This window comes from Pristiophorus japonicus, chromosome 16 (genome assembly GCF_044704955.1).
Source record: "Pristiophorus japonicus isolate sPriJap1 chromosome 16, sPriJap1.hap1, whole genome shotgun sequence".
Lineage (NCBI taxonomy): Eukaryota > Metazoa > Chordata > Chondrichthyes > Pristiophoridae > Pristiophorus > Pristiophorus japonicus.
The window spans coordinates 65,583,744-65,607,555 of NC_091992.1; the positions used below are offsets into that span (position 1 = coordinate 65,583,744).

The 23,812-nt window shown below is 44.0% G+C and overlaps 1 protein-coding gene across 7 annotated transcripts in view; it reads right to left on the reverse strand.

Annotated features, from left to right (window-relative positions):
• LOC139226561 (protein CASP-like) overlaps positions 1-23,812 on the reverse strand; it is a 578,052-nt gene that overhangs the window by 91,287 nt on the left and 462,953 nt on the right. For 5 of the 7 annotated variants that reach the window (XM_070857405.1, XM_070857403.1, XM_070857407.1 and 2 more), the window contains one exon: positions 9,241-9,543. The exons of the other annotated variants lie outside the window; for them this stretch is intronic. In XM_070857405.1, coding sequence (XP_070713506.1) covers positions 9,241-9,543 — 303 coding nt within the window. The remainder of the gene's footprint in view (positions 1-9,240; positions 9,544-23,812) is intronic. 7 annotated transcript variants of the gene reach the window in all.

Below are 23,812 nucleotides of genomic sequence, written 5' to 3' on the forward strand. Positions count from 1 at the left end.
CTCACAATTTGCTTTCCCACCCATCTTTGTATCATCAGCAAACTTGGCTACATTACACTCCAAGTCATTAATATAGATTGTAAAATAGTTGAGGACCCAGCACTGATCCTGCGGCACCCTACTAGTCACTGTTTGCCAACCGGAAAATGACTCATTTATCCTGATTCTCTGTTTTCTGTTAGTTAGCCAATCCTCTATCCATGCGAATACATTACCCCCCAGCCCCGTGAGCTTTTATCTTGAGCAGTAACCTCTTATGTGGCACCTTTTCGAATGCCTTCTGTCAATCCAAATACACCACATCTACTGGTTCCCCCTTATCCACCCTGCTCGTTACATCTTCAAAGAACTCCAGCAAATTTGTCAATTTGGCAGCAATGTCCTCTGGCTGAGATGAGTGACCTCCAACCACCACAACCATCTTCCTTTGTGCTTGATATGAGTGAGAGTTTTCCCCCTGATTTCTGTTTTACTAGGGCCCTTTGATGCCACACTTGGTCAAATGCTGCCTTGATGTCAAGAGCAGTCACTCTCACCTCACCTCTGGAATTCAGCTCTTTTGTCCATGTTTGGACCAAGGCTATGTAATGAGAGCAGAACCCAAACTGAGCAACGGTGAGCAGGTTGTTGGTGAGCAAGAAAGAAAGAAAAACTTGCATTTATATAGCGCCTTTCACGACCATCAGACAGCCCAAAGCGCTTTAAAGCCAATGAAGTACTTTTGAAGTATAGTCACTGTTGCAATGTGCCACTTGATAGCACTGTTGACGATACCTTCCAAAGCTGTAGGCAGGATCGAACTTGGCTGTGCTGGTCCCACAGTTGGATAGCTTGCTCATGCTCATTTTCAATCTTCACACGATTAACGGCTGGGAGCACATAGCCCCCAAAATACCATTCTTAACAAAGTCACCAACGGCTTCCGGAGAGTTAGAAAATGATCAAAAGAGAGAGAAAGGTATTGACCATCTAGTACTCATAACTATGCTCGAACAGGGGAAACGGATCCTGCAGCAGGATGGGTTGCAGCACAAAGGGCGAAAAACTATCGGGAGGTCCTGCCATTATTGTGGCTGCACTCTCAGAATGCTAATACTGGCAGGTTTGCTGGTGAAAATTTTTATTGGGAAAAATTAAAGTGAATGTCACAAGAAAAAACAGGAATGCAGAAAAAGCAGAATACAACAAGACAAAGAAGAGAAAACTGGGGAAATAAAAGTGTGGAAAGGATACAAGGAAAGCAACAGCATTAGCAGATCCCCCCTGTTGTTGCTCCTGGTGAGTCAGGGTTCTGCACCGTTGAGGGGGGGGGGGGGGGGGGGAGGTTGTTGGTGTGTGGGATCCAGCCTATCACCTCAGCACATCTCTCACAAACTTAGTTCCAAATCCTTTCCATGTGACTTTACATCACTGAAAGGATCTGGAAATAGGTTTGTGAAAGATACAGTAAGACACGGTGAAATAATTAGTTCCTGGTAAATGATGGGTGTTTCCTTCCCCACTGCTGGTAGAAAAACATAAAACTTCATAAAATATTAGACTACGTTGTATCTATCTTTATTAAAAATGTTGAGTAACACAAATACTGGTGCAAAGCATTCTATTTAATTAAACTTGTTTAAATTCAGAACCTCCCTTCAAATGTAACAGTGCAGTCCCTCTGTTGTCAGTTAACCATTTGCTGGTTGTTTCCAAGTTCTCTCTCAGATTCCCATAAATAAAAGGAAAATAGCTCCTCTAATTGTGAAATCAAAATATTAAACAACTGCAAAATCTTGTCACACATGTACTATGATGAATGAAAATAAAGAAACTTTTAAATATAGCACTGTTTTTAAGCAAAGTTACCCGCGAAAAAGTTGTTAAGTTCATACTTGTCCTTGTTTTGAGAATTTTACACGAAAAAAATGTTTTCAGTTACTTTCACTGCTTCTAAAAAGTTTTTCAGAAAGCTATCACTGCTACTCTGTCAACAGAGGGGGGTTCGGGCTTACAAACTACTGCTGCACTCGAGAGGCAAGTCTTCCTCTCAAGCAAAATGCATTTGGGAGCTTTAGGCATAAATACATTCTTGGCATGCAGTCTGCTACTTTGTTGAAAGCTGAGTGATAGCTTCAGGAAGTCCCACAAACCCAAGCCCTCGGTTTCTAACAAGCCTCCAACAGAAAACATTGCTGGATACATTTTAAATACACAAGTGGCTCCGATCTATATATAGATAAATTAATTACTGACCCTCTGTTCAATTGTGATTTGTTGCAATTATGTGACTATGAAATTTCAGCCAATTTGTTGCAACTATGTCGCAGAAATTTGCAGATGTGACAGTGGATGTGTGACAGACAAAAGGCACATTAGACACATGACAACTGACCACTCCATCCTCTTCCACCGTCACTCCTCTATGGCATTGCTCTAACATTTATTGTAATAATAACATAAGAAATAGGAACAGGAGTAGGCCATACGGCCCCTCGAGCCTGCTCCGCCATTTAATAAGATCATGGCTGATCTGATCATGGATTCAGCTCCACTTCACCGCCCGCTCCCCATAACCCCTTATCGTTCAAGAAACTGTCTATTTCTGTCTTAAATTTATTCAATGTCCCAGCTTCCACAGCTCTCTGAGGCAGCGAATTCCACAGATTTACAACCCTCAAAGAAGAAATTTCTCTTCATCTCTGTTTTAAATGGGTGACCCCTTATTCTAAGAACATGCCCTCTAGTTCTAGTCTCCCCTATCAGTGGAAACATCCTCTCTGCAACCACCTTGTCAAGCCCCCTCATAATCTTACACGTTTTGATAAGATCACCTCTCATTCTTCTGAATTTCAATGAGTAGAGGCCCAACCTACTCAACCTTTCGTCATAAGTCAACCCCCTCATCCCCAAAAACAACCTAGTGAACCTTCTCTGATCTGTCTCCAAAGCAAGTATATCCTTTTGTAAATATGGAAACCAAAACTGCACGCAGTATTCCAGGTGTGGCCTCACCAATACCCTGTACAACTGTAGCAAGACTTCCCTGCTTTTATACTCCATCCTCGTTGCAATAAAGGCCAAGATACCATTGGCCTTCCTCATCACTTGCTGTACCTGCATACTAACCCTTTTGTGTCTCATATCCCCCACTGTTCACCTTCACAGTGCCTCAAAGCGCCCTCCATACCCCCTTATTTTCCATGTCCACATGTTACCCCTTGATAGCATCATTTGCTGTCACAGGCAATGTTCTCTTGAATTTGTTTTTGGTGTGCGGTCCCTTGAATTTGCTGCGAGGCTGTGTATGCGCGGCATCTTATCCAGCGGCCTGTGGGCTATTTCCTGATTGGCCGCACCCCTAGGAGGAATATTATGTTGACAACACCCAGACCTACTCCTCCATCACCACCCTCAATTCCTCAATCACTTCTCTTAATCCAACTGCTTAGCTGGCATCCAGCTCTGAATAAGCCAGAACTTTCTTCAGCTGACAATCGAGAGACCAAAGCCATCTTGTTTATCTCCCTCCAATACTCTGTACCTCAGCCCAGTAACGATCTCTCTCCATAACACCCCAACCGTGCTTAACCTCCTGTCTTAATGACTCTGAGTCTTGATTCAAACACCAAATCCGAGTCATCACCAAGAATACTTAGTTCCACCTCTGCAACATTACCGGTCTCTGTCCTATCTCATCCCACTGCTGCTGAAATTCTTATTCGTCCTTTTGCCACGTCCAGACTTGACTCCTCCAACAACGTCCTTGCTGGCCTCCAGATTTCTTCCATGCACAAATTGCAATTCATCCAAAAGACTTGCATCCATAACCTATCCCACACCCCATCACCTGTCCTCACTAACCTGCATGGGCTCTCCAAAACATCCGCATGCCCGACACGAAACTCTCAAAGCAAGCGCTCTAATCGGCACTCCTACACGGCAAGCGATCCCCAGGTTGGCAGAAGAAACATTACAAGGACACCCTCAAAGCCTCCTTGATAAAGTGCAACATCCCCACCAACACCTGGGAGTCCCTGGCCAAAGACCGCCCTAAGTGGAGGAAGAGCATCTGGAAGGGCGCTGAACACCTCAAGTCTCATCGCCGAGAGCATACAGAAAGCAAGTGCAGGCAGCGGAAGGAACGTGCGGCAAACCAGACTCCCCACCCACCCTTTCCTCCAATGACTATCTGTCCCACCTGTGACAGAGACTGTAATTCCCGTATTGGACTGTACAGCCACCTGAGAACTTACTTTTAGAGTGGAAGCAAGTCTTCCTCGATTCCGAGGGACTGCCTATGATGATGCTGTATGGGCTCTATATCCTCCAATCCAATTACTTCAAAATCCTTGCCCTCCTCTACAAATCTCTCCACGGGCCTGCTAAACATTCAACCTTCTATTCCAGCACGCAACCTTCATTCTTCTGACTTTGGTCCCTCCCTGTGCTCCATGTTTAGCAGCAGAACCTTTGAGCAACTCAGCAGACACTCTGCAATTCTCTCCCTAAATCCCTTCACTTTGCTATCGCTCTGCCCTCCTTCAAAAGCTTGCTTAAAAGCTACCTCTATCGTCTTTCCTTTGATCATTACATGAACTCTTTTGCTATCACTGCTCAATATCCAATTTTTTTTTTGCATTTTTAAAGCACTTTGGGAGTTCCAATTACTTTAAAGATGTGGTAAAACATTTTCTAATGTCCACAATTCTAATAGAAAGAGTGTATGTAACACATCACACTATAATTACACCCTCCTGACAGTGGGGCCACCTCAATTTTGCATGTCTCAGCTCCTCAAAGTGAACTGCTGAGAAACTCCTATGCTCCAACCAACTCGTATTTCTCTGCTTTCCAAACTGCCTTAAGTTTTTCTATTCAACTATAAATAATATCTAATTGAAGTACCACATAAAAATAAGGAGCGAATGTTTGACTTTAAAATGGGGAGCAATTTACACCTGCATGTCCTGGTCTAATTACCCTCCGCCCTTAACCCTGCTTCACTGGAAGACTGTACTTGTTCCCGACTCCCCATGTGCAGCGTCACATGCGATCGACTGGGAGAGATGAATTTTGGATATACTTGTCTATCCCCTGGAGCTGTTAACGGGACGTAGGAAGATATCTTGTTCATTATTCTGCTTTCAGGCTTTGTCTGTGATCTTTGGCAGAGCTGCTGTGCTGCAACTGTCCGTGCCCTCTGCCGGACGGCCCTCCTGCAATGCCACAACTCTCTCTCCCGACCTGTGTGCTGCTGGTTGGTCTTCCAGCGTATGCATTTCACTTCTGCACATCTCTGGTGTCCCCTCATGTCTCAGCCCAATCCCTCCCGATGCCTTTTTGCTTTTGAGAAAGGTATTTTGGAAGAAGGAATTGATGAATATAACAGTTAGAGATGATTGGGGTGGACCCGACAATGGATAAGGTGAGTGGGGCTGTGGCCAGGTATGTGAGGGGGCGGGTGGGGGAGACATGGTAACATAGGGACAGGAGGAGGCCATTCAGGCCCTCGAATCTGTTCCGCCAGTCAAGTTCATGGCTGATCTGTATCATAACTCCATTTACCTGCCTTTGCTCTATATCTAACAAAAATCTAATGATAGGAGTCTTGAAATTTTCAATTGCCCCCGCATGTACAGCCTTTTGGGGGAGAGTTTTCCAAATTACCAGTGAAAACGTGCTTCCTGATTATTCCCTCTTGTTCGGGATTCCCTCACCAGAGGATAGGAAGCCAAAAGGAAAAGATAGCGAGGCAACTATAAACATTTTAAAGTGTTTTTTCCACCCACAGGAAACAGTTAAAAAAGCTAAATGGAGACATTGTTCTTTAAAGGAACAAAATGGCAGACAGACCTGGAGGGCTCGCGCTACATCACCACCACTGATGGTAACCTGCAACTGCAGCATGACAGGCACCCTTTGCTTTTCCTATTATGCAAAGTGTTAACGTACCTTTCATAGCTTTTCCCATTACTAACGTTTGCCTAATGTGCATTAGAAACGTTGACCCGAAAAGTGTTTTTTATTCATACTATAAAGGAAAAATAAAATAAATGCAGAAATAATACAATTGGAAATATGTGCTGCACTATAAGGCATTGGTCTGGTGTTGGGGTTGGAGCAATACTGCACGTACCCGTGCTATGCCTGACCTGTGAATGTCTGGTGAGGCAATGCAGAGGGAATTTTACGCTGCATCTAATTCATGCTCTAATGGACGTGGGAGCACTTGATTTGGACATGGTGCAGAAAGTGAGAAATTGCTCTATTTGCCTCCAGTGACATCTTTCACCTGGATCAACATAAAATCACTCAAAACACAAAACCGTAAGGGACGAAATTAAGGCAAATGAAAGAAAATACAAACAATTCTGCTAATAAGTGTCTCCATCCTGTTTGAGCACTAGACAATTACCAAAACACAGTATTGAATACAACCCCCAACAGTAAGACACTACGTCCATTATTAGCTAGAAAGAGCTGAAGCTGCTGGTCCCGACAGTAACACAGTCTACATCATGTAATTATCAGATCGCCCCACACACTCTCTCTCTCTCTCTCTCACTCACACACACACACACACACACACACACACACACACACACACACATACACAACCAACTAGTGCTGGCCGAAACAGCCACTGAATGAAAAATAACTCTGCTTTAAATCATTATAGATATTGGTCTCATTTTATGGAATAATCTTTTGTAGACCTTTTTAAACATTCTCTCAACTCACCAGTAGGCTGAGAGCAACACACGATTATAACTGATCTCTGGAACTATCACTGTGTTGTCTACTTGTCCACTGAGCATGTGATTTGAATTAATCTTGTACTCGTTGAGAACACAATGGGTCTTCACACCAATGATTACAATATACAGAATAATAGATAACTGGGAGTGAGTTACAAGGCAGTAATTCCATTGAGACAAAGCCACTAACAGCAAACGTAAACCTCAATTGCTTAATCAACATCTTCTGAAACTTACAAGAAAAAGCCTCTTTGAAGATGCTCCAGGTATTATTTGTTCGCTACAATATAGCCTATCTGTGTTAGTCAGTCTTGTACACTACGTGTTAATCGGGCATTGAAGAAATCTCTCTCACCCAGGAGTGGAGACAGTGCTGATGATATTGGAGGTCTACATTAGTGCTGCATTCGACTGCTGAGGGAGACTTTTCTCCATAAGCATCAATGGCAGTCACTTGATGACTCTTAGAAGCTTATTTGTAACAGCATTTTCATTGCGCTAGAATTATAATGACTCTTTTTGATGTTATAATTTCAGTATTAGTATCAAAAAGTGTTAGTGTGGGGGTACAAGAGCTGTTGACGATGTTTGACCTGAGGAGTGACAGCAGCACGTGACAGATCCTGTAGTAAATTACTGGGAATAACACATACAGTATATATTACACTCTGTATGACCTCCATTTGTCAGGAATGTCCTTGGCAACAAAGAGCTCCTGTGCTTTGATGAAAGAGCTCATTCTGCAGCCTCAGCATTTAACAGCACAGAGGCCAATCGTTGCCCTGCAGACACCTGACAAACTGATAAATGGAGGTTAGCACTTATTATGCTGCATGATGCAATCGCAGGCCAATCACAACAAACATCTTGCTCGCGTTTCCAGGGTTATTCTGGGATATACTTGGATAAAACACTGCAGATTAAACTGCACCCAATCACAATGTATAAACTGTATCCTCTGAGCTCCAGATATCATGGGAACACCAATGGCTGTTTAAATTTAGTATCAGCTCAAGCCTTACAACAACATAATCACAAGTACTAGAGCTAGAGTAGGTCACATTAAAAGCCACAGTAAGACTGACGGGCATCACTTGGATATAGTGAGAGGGTAACATTGGTCAATTTGTCTCTTCATTATTGTTATACCAGCTTAAATAAACAGGGCCCACTGGCACTACAGCACTCGAGGAATGCCTATAATGGGAGTCTCAGCACATCAGTTATTTCTTTTTGAGTACAGCCTTCAGTAATAATCATCTCCAAGCACATTGATTAAACATCGGAACATTTACAGCACAAAAACACTAACCATACTTTTACAGGTTTGATATATTACTAGCTCATTGATCTCACTCTCGCCTCCAAGTCAAGGGGTTGTGGGTTCAAGCCCGACTCTGGGACCTCAGCCCATGATCCAGGCTGACACTTCAATAGATTACTGAGGGAGTGCTGCACTGTCAGAGGTACCGTCTTTCAGATGAGACGTTAAACTCTCTCAGGTGGACATAAATGATCCCATGGCACTTTGTGAAGAAGAACAGGGGAGTTCTCCTGGTTTCCTAGCCAAGATTTATCCCCAACCAACATCACGACTAAAACGGATTATCTGGTGATTTACCTCATTGCTGTGTGTGGGACCTTGCTGTTTCTCTGCAGTGACAGGACTTCATTGGCTGTGGGCACTTTGGCATGTCCGGACATTGTAAAAAGCACATCATAAATACAAGTTCTTCCTTCACTATTCTCAGTTCCAAACTATCCCTCCCTTTCAAACAAAAAATACTTACTGAAATGGATCATTTTTTAAATTCCTGCGCTGTTACTTGTTGCATCAAAATAATATTTTTAAATAATACATAGCAAATACTAACGATTACAGCATGATCACTATTCTGGTAACATTCCCCACACCAGGGCTATGTCGCACTAACAGGATCTGACTCACCCATTCATGGGGAATAGCCAAGTGCAAATGATCACTGCAGGCTACTGTTGCTGCTATAAGCTCTCTACCTGGCTTCTCCTCCCCATCCTTCTTGGGTCACCTGACGCGCATAATCTCGATAGTGTCATAACTATTTTAGAAATGAATATAAATCTAGGCGTGGGATAGAAGTGTCTGATTTTCAGAAGTCAATAGGTCGATAGCGAGGGGATAAACAAAGTACTGGTAACTAAGGGGAACCCAACCCAGATCCAACTCACTGTTGAAAATCTGTACAATCATCTCATGATTTTGTCAGTATCTTGTATAAGAAAACAGTGAAATGTCTGTTTACAACATACTCCAGCAGTGAGGGCATATTCTAAAATTAGTTGTACTGTTAATATAAAAATAGGGATAATAAAAATAGTTTGGTAAACAATTTAAACCTCACATACAATAACATTTTGGGGGAAATATAAATGAGAAAAGAATCCTGTTTTCTTTTTATACAAGCTGTCTGTTATGAGAATGGAATGGCTTGTGCCCATTGCAAGGTGTGCTGTTACCTACCTAAGTTGTTGTCTGTCAGCACCTCTTTGACTTTCTTTGTGATGGCGTATGTATCGAGTTCAGGAGACATGGCTACCAACTCCTGTATGCTCAACGCTGACTGGCCAGAAATTGGCAGTGATGATAGAACCTGAGGATCGTTGGAGGGCTGCTCACATGGTTCTGGTGGCTTGTCGTCCTTACTGCTCTCGGTGGCTGTCAATTGCTGTGACGAGAGTTCAGCCACACTCTTCACTGATTCAGCAGAGCTGACCGGAGATTCAGGGGCTGGGCTACAACTAGCCGAGGTCTTTGGGGTAATCTCTAAAATAAGTGAATAAACAAGTTCATTATGAAAGTTCTGTCCTTCTTTGCTACAAAGCATTTTAACCTAAATGTTACTGTGGGAAGTCCTCAGCTTTCAGTCAAAACTAAATCTCTCAAACAATGTCGGATTTCATTTGATCGATCACAGTTGTAAAATCAGAGATGTAATCAAGGGTTTAGGAAACAGCCCCCCGTTAGTTCGGACTATTAAGTCAGTGAGTAGATTAGACACATGGATCAGGAAGGAAAACTATGCGGAATGCTGGTAGAAGCTGTGTGATTGGGGTCAGCAGCTCTGGGTTAGAGGCAGGAAAGCAAGGCTGGGTTCCTGCTCTGCTGGCTATCCAGCGACCCACACTGGAGACGCCTGTGTGTGAACACTGCATGCGTCCAGGAGCAGAGGTGGTGGCGATGCCCCCTCTAGCCGAATAGTCTGCAACACTTTGTCTAGGCTCACAAATAAAGAACAGCCAAAGCAGTGGAGTGCAGTCAGTGCCCAAGAAACCCAGCAGGCTGACAAATCAGCAGAGATGTGAAAGGGAGGAAATCTGCAGACAAAAGTAGGAAAAATAATACAAATGGAAGTAAAGATGTCTTGTGCATTGAAGATACAGTGCAGTAGGAAGAGGCAGAGGGAAATCTGGGCACGAGTTCCAAGAACCAGTGGCTGTGTGTAGCTGTTTCAGCCAGTGACTAGTACTGGTTACTGCTGGCTTTGGAATTTCACCCCTTACAATCAAACTCGTTCTGGTGAGGAACTCCTGAACTCACACTTTTAGATGCAGACAGACAGCATTTCATAAAATGCATAGCACTCTAATTAACCTACTTCAAATGGTCATATTTTAAAATAAAACTACCAAGCAGGACTGACTTGCTTGAAATTAGCACATATTTCTGCAGATTTACACTGCCAATTTTGTATCAAGTTACTCAATCATGTTACAAGCAATAATCATTAAAAAAAAATTACAACCTGGATTCACACATTACATCTCAGAGACTAATTTCAATAGTTCCACTCATCTAAAAATGTAGTATAGGTTGAACCTCCCTTATCCAGAACCTCCTTATCCGGAACCATGCGTCGTCCAGAACCATTCCCGGCCACCAGGTGGAGCATGCGCAGAACTCCGACATGAACAAATTGACGTCCTTCCTCGCTGCCGACTCCCGCAATCGCTGAACTGACCCCGCGATCCAACGCACCCCCCATGATATCTCTGCCGCACTCCCAGCCCCAAGCCAGCCAGCCCTGATATCCCCTTGCTCAGTATGTGTACCATCCAATTTAACCACCCCTTGTCCGGAAAAATCCCATATCCAGAACAGGCCGGGTCCCGCGGGTTCCGGATAAGGGAGCCGCAACCTGTACAGCAGCAGCACAGATTGGCCACTGTGCTGCCAAAGTTGAAGTGACTGATTTAACACTTACCTTGTTGCACACTGAGGTACTCAAGAATTAGCAATACAAGCATGATTCAGAGAGCCATTGAAATCCCAATTGTGGAAGGGACCTGAGATGAGGCTTGTGCAGTGATCTTTTACCATCTCGATGTTTAAACACAGTTTGATAGCTACCACTAAGATCCCTTGTTTAACTTCTGCAACTTCACCCATCTCGGCCCCGCCCACCCCCACTGCTGCTGAAACCCTTCTCCAAGGCTCTGACACCGTCACACTCAATTCCTCAATGTCAGTTCCACACTTCACAAATTGCAACCTATCCAAAACCCCGGCCAGTGTGTGGCCCTGCCCTTGCCGACCTTCACCCACTCCCAATGGATCAATTTCAAACATGTTGTCCCCTTCCTTGTGCCCTATGTTACTGCACAGGAGCTCCTCTCCTCCAGCTCGAGCATCCCCTCAATCCAGCCCTTCTCACTGCTCTGCCTTCAGGCACACTCTGTAATTGTTCTCTAATTCCCCCCTTTCAAAGGGCTCCTCCCAAGCCTAGCCTTGCCTTCAGACGCCGCCACAAGACTTCTCCCACCACTAGCTCCATTATGTTTGCCTCTGCCAAACACCAAGATGCTTTATTACAGTAATGGTGCCAGAGCCCCCCGCAAGGATCAGTCCTTGGCCCCTCCCATTTCTCATCTACATGGTGGCTCTTGGCAACATCATCCAAAAGCTCAATGTTACAATCCACATGTACGCTGATGACACCCAGTTCTACCTCACCCTTATCTCGCAACCCCTCCACTGTCACGCTGTTTGTCCGACATCCAGTTTTGATGAGCAGAAATTTTGTCCAATTAAATAATGGAAAGGCCAAAGCCTTTGTCTTCGGTCCCTGCCACAAACTCCATTCTCTAGCCGTCGATTCCATTGGCCACTGTCTGAGGCTGAACCAGACTGTTCACAATCTCAGCATCCTATTTGACCGTGTGCTGAGCTGCCGATCCCATATCCTCTCCATCACCAAGACCGCTTACTTCCACCTCAGGAATATCACCCGTTTCTGACCCTACCTCAGTTCATCTGCTGCTGAAATCCTCGTCCACACTTTTGTTGCGTAACTGCATCCAAAACTGCTGTGCGTATCCTAACTTGCACTATGTCCTGTTCACCCATCATCCCTGTGCTCGTTGACCTACACTGGCTCCTGTTCCACCAACATCTCAAATTTAAAATTCTCATCCTTGTGTTCAAATCCTCCATGGCTTCGCCTCCCCTATCTCCGTGATCTCCTCTAGCCTTACAAACAATGTTGCCCCTAATGTTAAATTTGTCCCTTTAACAGGCTACACGACCCATTCAAAGTTTCACATATTCGCAGGACTGGCAGACAGCTGCCGCAGTTTAGAGGGAATACTGCTTACAACCCTCAAAGTTCTCTGTGCTCCTCCAAATCTGGCCTCTTGGGTATCCCCGATTTCCATCGCTCGACCATTGGCGACCGTGCCTTCAGTTACTTAGGCCTATGCTCTGGAATTCCCTCCCTAAAACCTCTCCACCTCACTCTTCTCTTAACTCACTCCTTAAAATCTACCTCTTTGACCAAGCTTTTGGTCACCTATCTTTATGTCTCGGTGTCAACATTTGATATCTCTCCTGTGAAGCGCCTTGGGATGTGTTTACGACATTAAAGGCGCTATATAAATGCAAGTTGTTGTTGTATAAGTGCAAGCTTTTGTGTTGAGCTGTATTTTGTAATTACAATTTCATACTGTGTACTTTGTAAATACAATTTCTCCCTCTCCCCGGCCTGCTCAGACAGGCCCCATCCCTGGAGAAGGAATGTAAGTAAATGTTTGTTGAGGAGGGATTAGAACTTAGGTTTCCTAATTGCAATTTTCAAACTCCAGCTATTGCACACTCTTCCAAATTATTTTTACATTGAAACTTTAAAAATGTATTGATGTCCTGGAGCAAAATGGCTCCGGCATAAGCACAATGGGCTTTGCTGGCCTCCTTCTATGCTGTATCATTCGATCAATCTATGACTGGATCACCCCAGGAAATTGGGAATTGAGTTACAGAATGAATGAGGCTTTAATAGGGACAAAGAGAGCAGCTGAAATATCACATCTCTGAAAACATTTGTGACAGCCAAAAGATTGAGGGAGACAGCTTTTCAACTTTTACTACTCTAACAGCTTGCAGTATACAAATTCCAAATGAATGGATTCCATCTAAAACAATCATGACCTTCAAAGAGCACAACAAAATGTTTAACAGAATAACTCTGATTAACTGATACTTGTACTTAAGGCAGTTTGGGTATTTACGGTCTCATTCTTCGGTTGCATATGGGCTATAGCTGGGGTTGTTCAAAGTACCCGTTAGGAATGCTGTGGTAAAATGCAACTTTTTAAATTGCACAAATTGAAACTCTGTTAGCGTTGACAATAAAATAGAACATTTGCGCAGAGTCCCATAGAACAGAAATGCATTTTTTGCGTCATTCATAAATACGCGGTGCAGAATGTTATAATGGAGGATTCAGACTGAACCAAGAAGAAATAATTGATGTATAGAAACCGGGGTGGGCAGTTTTTGGTGGGCAGCAAATAGCTCTGCTTCAGTGGAAGATACAGACTGACATAGGACTGACTCAGCCTGGCCACCCCCGCCAAAACAGCATTTATTACATCGATAAACCAGAAAACAATCAATAACAATGACTACAGCTGTTTGAATAAATATTGCCGTTTCCAAATCTGAAGACAATGAATTAGCAACTTGAACTGGAGGGGATGGGGAAACTGTGTATTTTTTAATATAAATCTGATGTGCCTCTTACTGGAATATAATTGGTCATAACAAAACTAATGCTTTGCAACTTAATAAAACAAATACAAACTCTCGACATATATCCTTTATCCTTAAAAGTTCCAATGCAAATCCAAGTCACCATTCTGGTCAAAACTATTTTTTTTTTAATCATAGCAACGAGAGAATTATGTGCCAAATTTGCTCCTAATTCACCCATGCGAGGGAGCAGTTTGGCAGATCATCCATCTTCCTCACTGTATGGTGTCAAAGATGGCAGAAACTCCTGCATGATAAAGATATTTCTACTGAGGTCCGTGTCCTTTAACCTATACCAAGGTCAAACATACCACTGCTAGGCTAATGACATTTGGCGAGGCTTTATTTCTGACTTGTCTAGTTCCTGTTTTCCTTCTGTTGATGTACACTATTAATACAGCTCACTAATATTGTTTTCTAAGATCCCTTTTATTAGCTTCTCATTTTTATTAGACACATTTAAACAAATAGATTTTTGTAACTTGCTCCAAAACAAAGCTGGGGTAAAATAATTCCGGGATAAGATATTCCTGTGCTGATTTCTGCCAAATCTGAAACAGGATGTTCATGGAATTTATCAAACAAAATACAGATATACTTCCTTCCTTCTATTTTATTTTGGGGAAGTCTAACTTTCCATCTATTCTCTGCCCCTCTTTATAAGTCCGTTTCTTGTATTTATGCTGTCGTCCTTGGCTAGACATCGCCATGGATACCAGCAACGTCCTGCCAGGACACAAGCTTAAGGCTCCCTTGCTGCTCGGTGATTTATCCATGCTCCAGGAGAGGTGGAGTGTGAGCGTACCGAGACACGCCGCTTTAAAGCCTGGTATCAGAGACCAGGGTGCAATGCTGCTGCATTGACAGCTATACTAACCAAGTTACATAGGGCGGGGAACATTCTATTAACCTAGTAAGGAAGGAGAGGGGAGGGGAGTGGCAAAAAGAAAAAAAGATTCAAATAACTGACTTTCAGATCAGCCATGATCTTATTGAATGGCGGAGCAGACTCGAGGGGCTAGATGCCCTACTCCTGTTCCTAATTCTTATGTTATTAGGGACTAGCTCTGCTAATCTTTCCTCATTTCTCTCCAGGTAAAGATTTCAGTCGGATATATTTTGGGTAAATTATCCAGTTATTTCATAACAACTTACATTTGTATAGCACCTTTAACGTAGTAAATCGTCTCATGGTGGTTCACAGACGTGTAAGGAAGAAATGGCCGCCGAGCTAAAGAGATATTGGGATAAGTGACAAAAGGGTTGGTCAAAGAGGTGTGTTTAAGAACAGTCTTAGAGAGGAAGTTGGAGGAACTGGGATTGAGAGAGGAATTTCCAAAGCATGGGGCCTAGGTGGATGAAGGTATAGTTGGTGGCATGAAGGGAGGAAGGGGGTTGCACAGTAAGCCGGAGTCAGTCTTCTCTCAGCACTGTCTAGTATACCTCTTTATATCACTCAAATAGCCATGCTGGGTTACACATCTCTAACAGTTACCTGAACGTGGTTGCTGCACAGACGTTTGACTGCAGTTTCAAATAGGTTATCACTGGCCAACTCAACCCTAATATGATTAAAATGGAACATCAGTTTCAATCTCTGAGTGGTAGCAATGCCTACCCAGGCAGAGAATGAATCAAACTGCTGCCCCGTTGCCACAAATCCATGGCGTGGAGCAAAAGGTTTTTGTTCCTCATCGACCGCAGCATCTGCACGAGGGACTTGGCTAAAGATTCACATCTGAAGTGAATTTATAACCGTTACATAAACAAGAGATTCTGATGCCTCACCAGTGGCCTTACAGGATACTGTTTTAAAGCAGTTGGTTTTAATCTTTTGTCTGCTTTAAAAAAAAACTCAAAAACCAGCAGACGAGTGCGTTATAATAAACTTGACTGTCTTCATTTTCTGCCTATTTGAACAGTCAGGATAAAGCCATTTCTTATTATTACACGACTGTGCGGGCAGCTAGAAGATGATGTCTGCAAGCATTTTTCACCGAGAAATAATTATTGCAACTGACATTTTTACTGCTGGCATGCCACAAGGCACAATGTGCATTTGGGGAAAAAAGGAATTATTATAAGGAAACAGAAGAGCATTCAGCAATATGCTGCCAGACATAATCACTGTTCTGGTTACTAAAATGGCAGAGAAGAAACGTGCAAACACAGAGCTTTTTGTGAACTCCATTGTCATCTATCATGGTTGCCGAACTTAGCCCAATTGTTTGTCTTGTATTAGTCTGTTTGTCAATACTATTAGGAATCAAAGCTACAGAGCATCTCCCAGTCTTTGGCACCTCTGGTAGCATTTCTGTACCAAAATCAAAACCTCAGGATATAGGGAAGTAATGGCATTAAAGACATACTGTTTCATGAGTGAATAAGGTCCTTTTTTGTGATAAAGATCATATTACACAGATTCAAATCCAGCATTTGATTTTAATCACAAAAGCCGATAACTTTTTTTTACATTTATGGAAAGAATTTTGAATTTTTTCCTTAAAAAAAGTTTTCTGCAAGGGACAGAACAACACTGATATTTTCTATGATGTAGTGTGAACTGGATAAACTCCATGAACCTCCTTCACTTCACAGCTAGTAAAGAGCAGAAGCTCTCTGTAGACAGCCATAGTTGCTAGTGCTGTCTGCAGGGAAACAAGCCCACCACTGTCTGCACAGACTGAGTGGGAGCTGATCGCACACTTACATAGAGGAAGTTCCACTTGTACTTTACTTGCAGAGGTAAATGGACCCACAGAGGTATCAAGACCAGGCAACTCCTGCTCCTACACCAAGGGGAGAATGCAGAGACGCAGCCACTGGCAAAGGGATTCGCTAAGAAACTGCGTCCAACAAAGCAACCACCTGTACCTTGCACTGGGGTAAATCTGCATGGAGCCTGCATTATCCTTGGCGGATCGACAAGAGAAATCATTACTGCCTGTGCCAGGGGTCTCCAGGTAAGTAATCATTGAAACAGTCGGTGCCTTTAGCAAGGGAACTAGTGGGAAACCAGCTCTGCCAGTTTACCAGAGAATTTCAATTGCAAAAGTCAGCTTTCATCTGCTGATAAATTCTCAAAATGGACTATGTCAATCAAGCTCAAAGATAGAACATTATTCTGTTTTTGACAACCTTTCAATAATAACATTATTAACAGTTAAGGCTGTTTGTTCACTTCCCAGTTATGAAAGCAATTAAGATTTATAGCACATTATTTCCTGTAATGCCTGATTTGTGCAGTCGCCACATTAGTCACCTTTCACTCCAGGTTCCTGCCAATCACAGAGCCAGAACTCTTGGCACACAGCAGACGTCATCAGACACGTGCAGAGGCTGTACATGCCAGAACGACCGTCTTCAGGAAGAAATCAGTCGAGCAACTGTCAGAGAATTTTAACAGGTCGTTTTATTTAGCACCGAGCTGGAGAGGTTATTATAGTAAAATGTGTTAATAATTTCATTTAATTCTAGTTTTCTTTCATGTAAGTTAGATGCTAATGCTTCAGTTAAAGCAAGCTCTGTTCTCCTACAAAGCTTCATTGTCTATACTACTCTGTAAAGAAAGAACTTGCGTTTATATAGCGCCCTTCACATTCTCAGAGCATCCCAATGCCAATGAAGTATTTTGATGTTACTTTTATAATGCAGGAAACTCCAGCAGCCAATTTACACAGCAAAGTCCCACAAACAGCAAGTTATTTAGTGGTGCCGGTTAGGAGGACAGCATCATGGCTTAATATCTCATCCAAAAAAGACAGCACCTCCGACAGTGCAGCACTCCCTCAGTGCCAGTCTGGTTTATAAGCTCAAGTCCCTGGAGTGGAGCGAAGACCCATGGCCTTCTGACACAGAGGTGAGACTGCTACCATTGCACCAAGGCCAACACTAAACCAACATGTGAAAAAAATTCTCACGTGATAATACCCAGTTAATTTTCTTTTAAGCTTCATACCTTCACGAGACTATGCCGTGCAATAATATTTTTGTTTTGGACAAAAAAAGGAAGTCTATTAAAATATATGGGGAGCAATATTCCCGTGACGGGTGGGGTGGGGTGGAGTGGCAGTGGTATCCGGACAGGCAGGATGGGGAGTGGGCTGCAATGGCAGGGAGACTGGGGGTGGCGGGGGGGGGGGGGTGGGGTGGAGTGGCAGTGCTATCGGGGCAGACAGGGGGGTGGGCCGGAGTGGCAGTGCTGTCGGGGCAGGGAGACTGGGGGGCCGGAGTGGCAGTGCTGATGGGGCGGGCAGGCTGGGGGGTGGGCCGGAGTGGCAGTGCAGTCGGGACAGGGACGGGACCAGATCCTATGGAGTCTTCGCCTTTTTTTTTTTTAAAACTGCAAATTCCAGTGGAAGTGTGGCTGGGCGCTTCTTGCCTGATGTATGTTCCTAAGTCAAGATGGCTGTGACTTGGAAAGGAACTTGCTTTCATCAGTGGTAGAGATCGTAGAGAAGTGATGTCCTCGTAGTCTTGGTGAGTTGCTGCAGTGCAATTCTGTCTGAAGACCCTTGCAAACACTTCAGCCTTGCCCCTTGCACTCACGCGCTGTGCTCCACCTAGGTTGAGGATGAGAATGTCCACGGAGCCTCTTCCCCATGTTAGTTGCCTGGTTGCCCAGCACTGTACTGGCTGGTTGAGGATGAAAGAGCTTTGATCTGAACCAGGGGCTGAGAGACTGCTTAGCTGTGTCTACAGCTTGCTGCTTTTGGTAGTTAGCTTGTAGCTAACCCTGTCTAGTACTGGGCTGGTAACTCATTCTAAGGTATGCCGAGTGCTACACCCTGTTACACTCAGCATTAAACCAGGATGGGTCTCGCCACTTGATGGTAATAAATGTACCATTCTGCTTTTGTTAATGGCTCACAGGGATTCATGCGTGCCCAGTTTTGGACTCTCAAGCGTTCCGTTCTCTGTCCCACTTAGCACAGTAGTAGTGCCACACCACACAATGGAATGCGTCCTCAATATGGAGACTATAAGGTCTCTGAAACGTAGGTTGCTGAGGGTGAGATCAAACAGTGTTGGTTCCCTCATCACCTGCTCCAGGCCTGGTGTACGAGCTGTGTCCTTGAGAACGCAGCCACCTCAGTCACCAAGGGGTCAAAACTAAAAATCATGGTTTAAAAACTAGTATTAAAACACTCTACCTAAACGCACGCAGCATTCGAAATAAAGTAAATGAGTTGACGGCACAAATCATTACAAATAGGTATGATTTGGTGGCCATTACAGAAACGTGGTTGCAGGGTGGCCAAGTCTGGAATTAAACATACAGGGGTGTCTGACAATTCGGAAAGATAGACAAGAAGAGAAAGGAGGTGGGGTAGCTCTGTTAATAAAGGATGATATCAGGGCAGTTGTGAGAGACGATATTGGCTCTAATGAACAAAATGTTGAATCATTGTGGGTGGAGATTAGAGATAGTAAGGGTAAAAAAGTCATTGGTGGGCATAGTTTATAGGCCCCCAAATAATAACTTCACGGTGGGCTGGGCAATAATCAAGGGAATAATGGAGGCATGTGAAAAAGGAACGGCAGTAATCATGGGGGATTTTAACCTATATATCGATTGGTCAAATCAAATCGCACGGAGGAATTCATAGAATGCATACGGGATTGTTTCTTAGACCAGTATGTTACAGAACCTACAAGGGAACAAGCTATCTTAGATCTGGTCCTGTGTAATGAGACAGGAAAAATAAACGATCTCTGAGTAAAAGATCCTCTCGGAATGAGTGATCACAGTATGGTTGAATTTGTAATACAGATTGAGGGTGAGGAAGTAGTGTCTCAAACGAGCGTACTATGCTTAAACAAAGGGGACTGCAGTGGGATGAGGGCAGAGTTGGCTAAAATAGACTGGAAACACAGACTAAACGGTGGCACAATTGAGGAACAGTGGAGGACTTTTAAGGAGCTCTTTCATAGTGCTCAACAAAAATATATTCCAGTGAAAAAGAAGGGCGATAAGAGAAGGGATAACCAGCCGTGGATAACCAAGGAAATAAAGGAGAGTATCAAATTAAAAACCAATGCGTATAAGGTGGCCAAGGTTAGTGGGAAACTAGAAGATTGGGAAAATTTTAAATGACAGCAAAGAATGACTAAGAAAGCAATAAAGAAAGGAAAGATAGATTACGAAAGTAAACTTGCGCAAAACATAAAAACAGATAGTAAAAGCTTTTACCGATATATAAAACGGAAAAGAGTGACTAAAGTAAATGTTGGTCCCTTAAAAGATGAGAAGGGGGATTTAATAATGGGAAATGTGGAAATGGCTGAGACCTTAAACAATTATTTTGCTTCGGTCTTCACAGTGGAAGACACAAAAACCATGCCAAAAATTGCTGGTCACAGGAATGTGGGAAGGGAGGACCTTGAGATAATCACTATCACTAGGGAGGTAGTGCTGGACAGGCTAATGGGACTCAAGGTAGACAAGTCCCCTGGTCCTGATGAAATGCATCCTAGGGTATTAAAAGAGATGGCAGAAGTTATAGCAGACGCATTCGTTATAATCTACCAAAATTCTCTGGACTCTGGGGAGGTACCAGCGGATTGGAAAGCAGCTAATGTAACGCCTCTGTTTAAAAAAGGGGGCAGACAAAAGGCAGGTAACTATAGGCCGGTTAGTTTAACATCTGTAGTGGGGAAAATGCTTGAAGCTATCATTAAGGAAGAAATAGCGGGACATCTAGATAGGAATAGTGCAATCAAGCAGATGCAACATGGATTCATGAAGGGGAAATCATGTTTAACTAATTTACTGGAATTCTTTGAGGATATAACGAGCATGGTGGATAGAGGTGTATCGATGGATGTGGTGTATTTAGATTTCCAAAAGGCATTCGATAAGGTGCCACACAAAAGGTTACTGCAGAAGATAAAGTACGTGGAGTCAGTGGAAATGTATTAGCATGGATAGAGAATTGGCTAGCTAACAGAAAGCAGAGAGTCGGGATAAACGGGTCCTTTTCGGGTTGGAAATCGGTGGTTAGTGGTGTGCCACAGGGATCGGTGCTGGGACCACAACTGTTTACAATATACATAGATGACCTGGAAGAGGGGTCAGAGTGTAGTGTAACAAAATTTGCAGATGACACAAAGATTGGTGGGAAAGCGGGTTGTGTAGAGGACACAGAGAGGCTGCAAAGAGATTTAGATAGGTTAAGCGAATGGGCGAAGGTTTGGCAGATGGAATACAATGTCGGAAAATGTGAGGTCATCCACCTTGGAAAAAAAACAGTAAAAGGGAATATTATTTGAATGGGGAGAAATTACAACATACGGTGGTGCAGAGGGACCTGGGGGTCCTTGTGCATGAATCCCAAAAAGCTAGTTTGCAAGTGCAGCAGGTAATCAGGAAGGCGAATGGAATGTTGGCCTTCATTGCGAGAGGGATGGAGTACAAAAGCAGGGAGGTCCTGCTGCGACTGTATAGGATATTGGTGAGGCCGCACCTGGAGTACTGCGTGCAGTTTTGGTCACCTTACTTAAGGAAGGATATACTAGCTTTGGAGGGGGTCCAGAGACAATTCACTAGGCCGATTCCGTAGATGAGGGGGTTACCTTATGATGATAGATTGAGTAGACTGGGTCTTTACTCGTTGGGAGTTCAGAAGGATGAGGGGTGATCTTATAGAAACATTTAAAATAATGAAAGGGATAGACAAGATATAGGCAGAGAAGTTGTTTCCACTGGTCGGGGAGACTAGAACTAGGGGGCACAGCCTCAAAATACGGGGGAGCCAATTTAAAACTGAGTTGAGAAGGAATTTCTTCTCCCAGAGGGTTGTGAATCTGTGGAATTCTCTGCCCAAGGAAGCAGTTGAGGCTAGCTCATTGAATGTATTCAAATCGCAGATAGATAGATTTTTAACCAATAAGGGAATTAAGGGTTACGGGGAGCGGGCGGGTAAGTGGAGCGGAGTCCACGGCCAGATCAGCCATGATCTTGTTGAATGGCGGAGCAGGCTCGAGGGGCTAGATGGCCTACTCCTGTTCCTAATTCTTATGTTCTTATGTTCTTATGCTAGATACTGAAGGCCCTCGGCCACAATACATTCTCTTCCCCTTAGGAATTCCTCCAAATAATGTTCAACAAGGAGGAGTACTATTCCACGTGTTGAGGGGGCAGCACGGGCTGATCAGCAGGAGCTTTCTTTGACTCTGTTTGATCTAAAACTGAGAGACTTCGTGACTTAATGAGGTTTGGAGTCAATATGGACTTCCAATGCTATTCCTACCTAGCTGTATACCACTGTGATGCCTCTTCTGGCGGCTATGTCTTGTCAGTGGGACAGTAATTATTTACAACTGCATGCCTGCTTGGTCACTTCTGAGAGCAATAAAAGCTGATCACATAGGTGGGATTGAGCTGGTGTGTATGTTAGGCCGGCTTGGATAACAGTAAGCTGGTTGGCTTTTTACAGCAATCCAGAAGCTTGTGTGGCTATTATTTCTGGTGTCAGCTCAAAAATTAAAAGGTTTCTTGACTTTAATTTCACAACCTGCCTGAGTGGAATTTGAACTCGCAACCTCTGGGTTGCCAGTCCAGGTCCATCATCACAATATGAACATATTCACTAATGTCCCTTAGGGAAAGAAATCTGCTGCCCTTACCCGGTCTGGCCGATATGTGGCTTCAAACCCACAGCAATGTGGTTGACTCTTAACTGCCCTCTGAAATGGCCCAGCGAGACACTCAGTTGCAACAAACTGCTACGAAAAGCTATAATAATAAAACTAGACGGACCAACCGGCATCGACCTCGGCACCGGCTTCGGACACAACAGCAGCACACCCAGCCCAGCCGACCCGGCAAAGTCCTCCTCAACAACATCTGGGGACTTGTGCCAAAATTGGGAGAGCTGTCCCACAGACTAGTCTAGCAACAGCCTGACATAGTCATACTCACAGACTCATGCCTTTCAGCCAATGTCCCAGACTCCCCCATCACCATCCCACTGGCTGGACAGACCCACCAGGAGTGGTGGCACAGTGGTATACAGTCAGGAGGGAGTGGCCCTGGGAGTCCTCAACATTGAGCCCTCATGAAGCCTCATGGCTTCAGGTCAAGCATGGGCAAGGAAACCTCCTGCTGATCACCACCTAGCACCTTCACTCAATATTTAAGGAAGGATATACTTGCATTGGAGGCTGTTCAGAGAAGGTTCACTAGGTTGATTCCGGAGAAGGGGGCTGACTTATGAAGATAGGTTGAGTAGGTTCGGCCTATACACATTGGAGTTCGGAAGAATCAGAGGTGATCTTATCGAAACATAAAAGATAATGAAGGGGCTCAACATGGTGGATGCAGAGAGGATATTTATACCCATAGGGGAAATTAAAACTAGGGGCCATAGTCTCAGAATAAGGGGCCGCCCATTTAAAACTGGGATGAGGAGGAATTTCTTCTCTGAGGATTGTAAATCTATGGAATTCTCTGCCCCAGAGAGCTGTGGAGACTGGGTCATTGAATATATTTAAGACGGAGATAGACAGATTTTTGAGCGATAAGGGAATAAAGGGTTATGGGGAGCGGGCAGGGAAGTGGAGCTGAGTCCATGATCAGATCAGCCATGATCTGATTAAATGGCGAAGCAGGCTCAAGAGGCCAGGTGGCCTATTCCTGCTCCTATTTCTTATGTTCTTATGTTCTCAGCTGATGAATCAGTACTCCTCCATGTTGAACACCACTTGGAAGAAGCACTGAGGGTAGCAAGGGCACAGAATGTACTCTGGGTGGGGAAATTCAACGTCCATCACCAAGAGTGGCTCGGTAGCACCACTACTGACCGAGCTGGCCGAGTCCTGAAGGACATAGCTGCCAGACTGGGCCTGCGGTAGATGGTGAGAGAACCAACACGAGGGAAAAACCTACTTGACCTTGTCCTCACCAATCTACCTGTCGCAGATGCATCTGTCCATGATAGCATTGGTAGCAGTGACCACCACACAGTCCTTCTGGAGATGAAATCCTGTCTTCACATTGAGGACACCC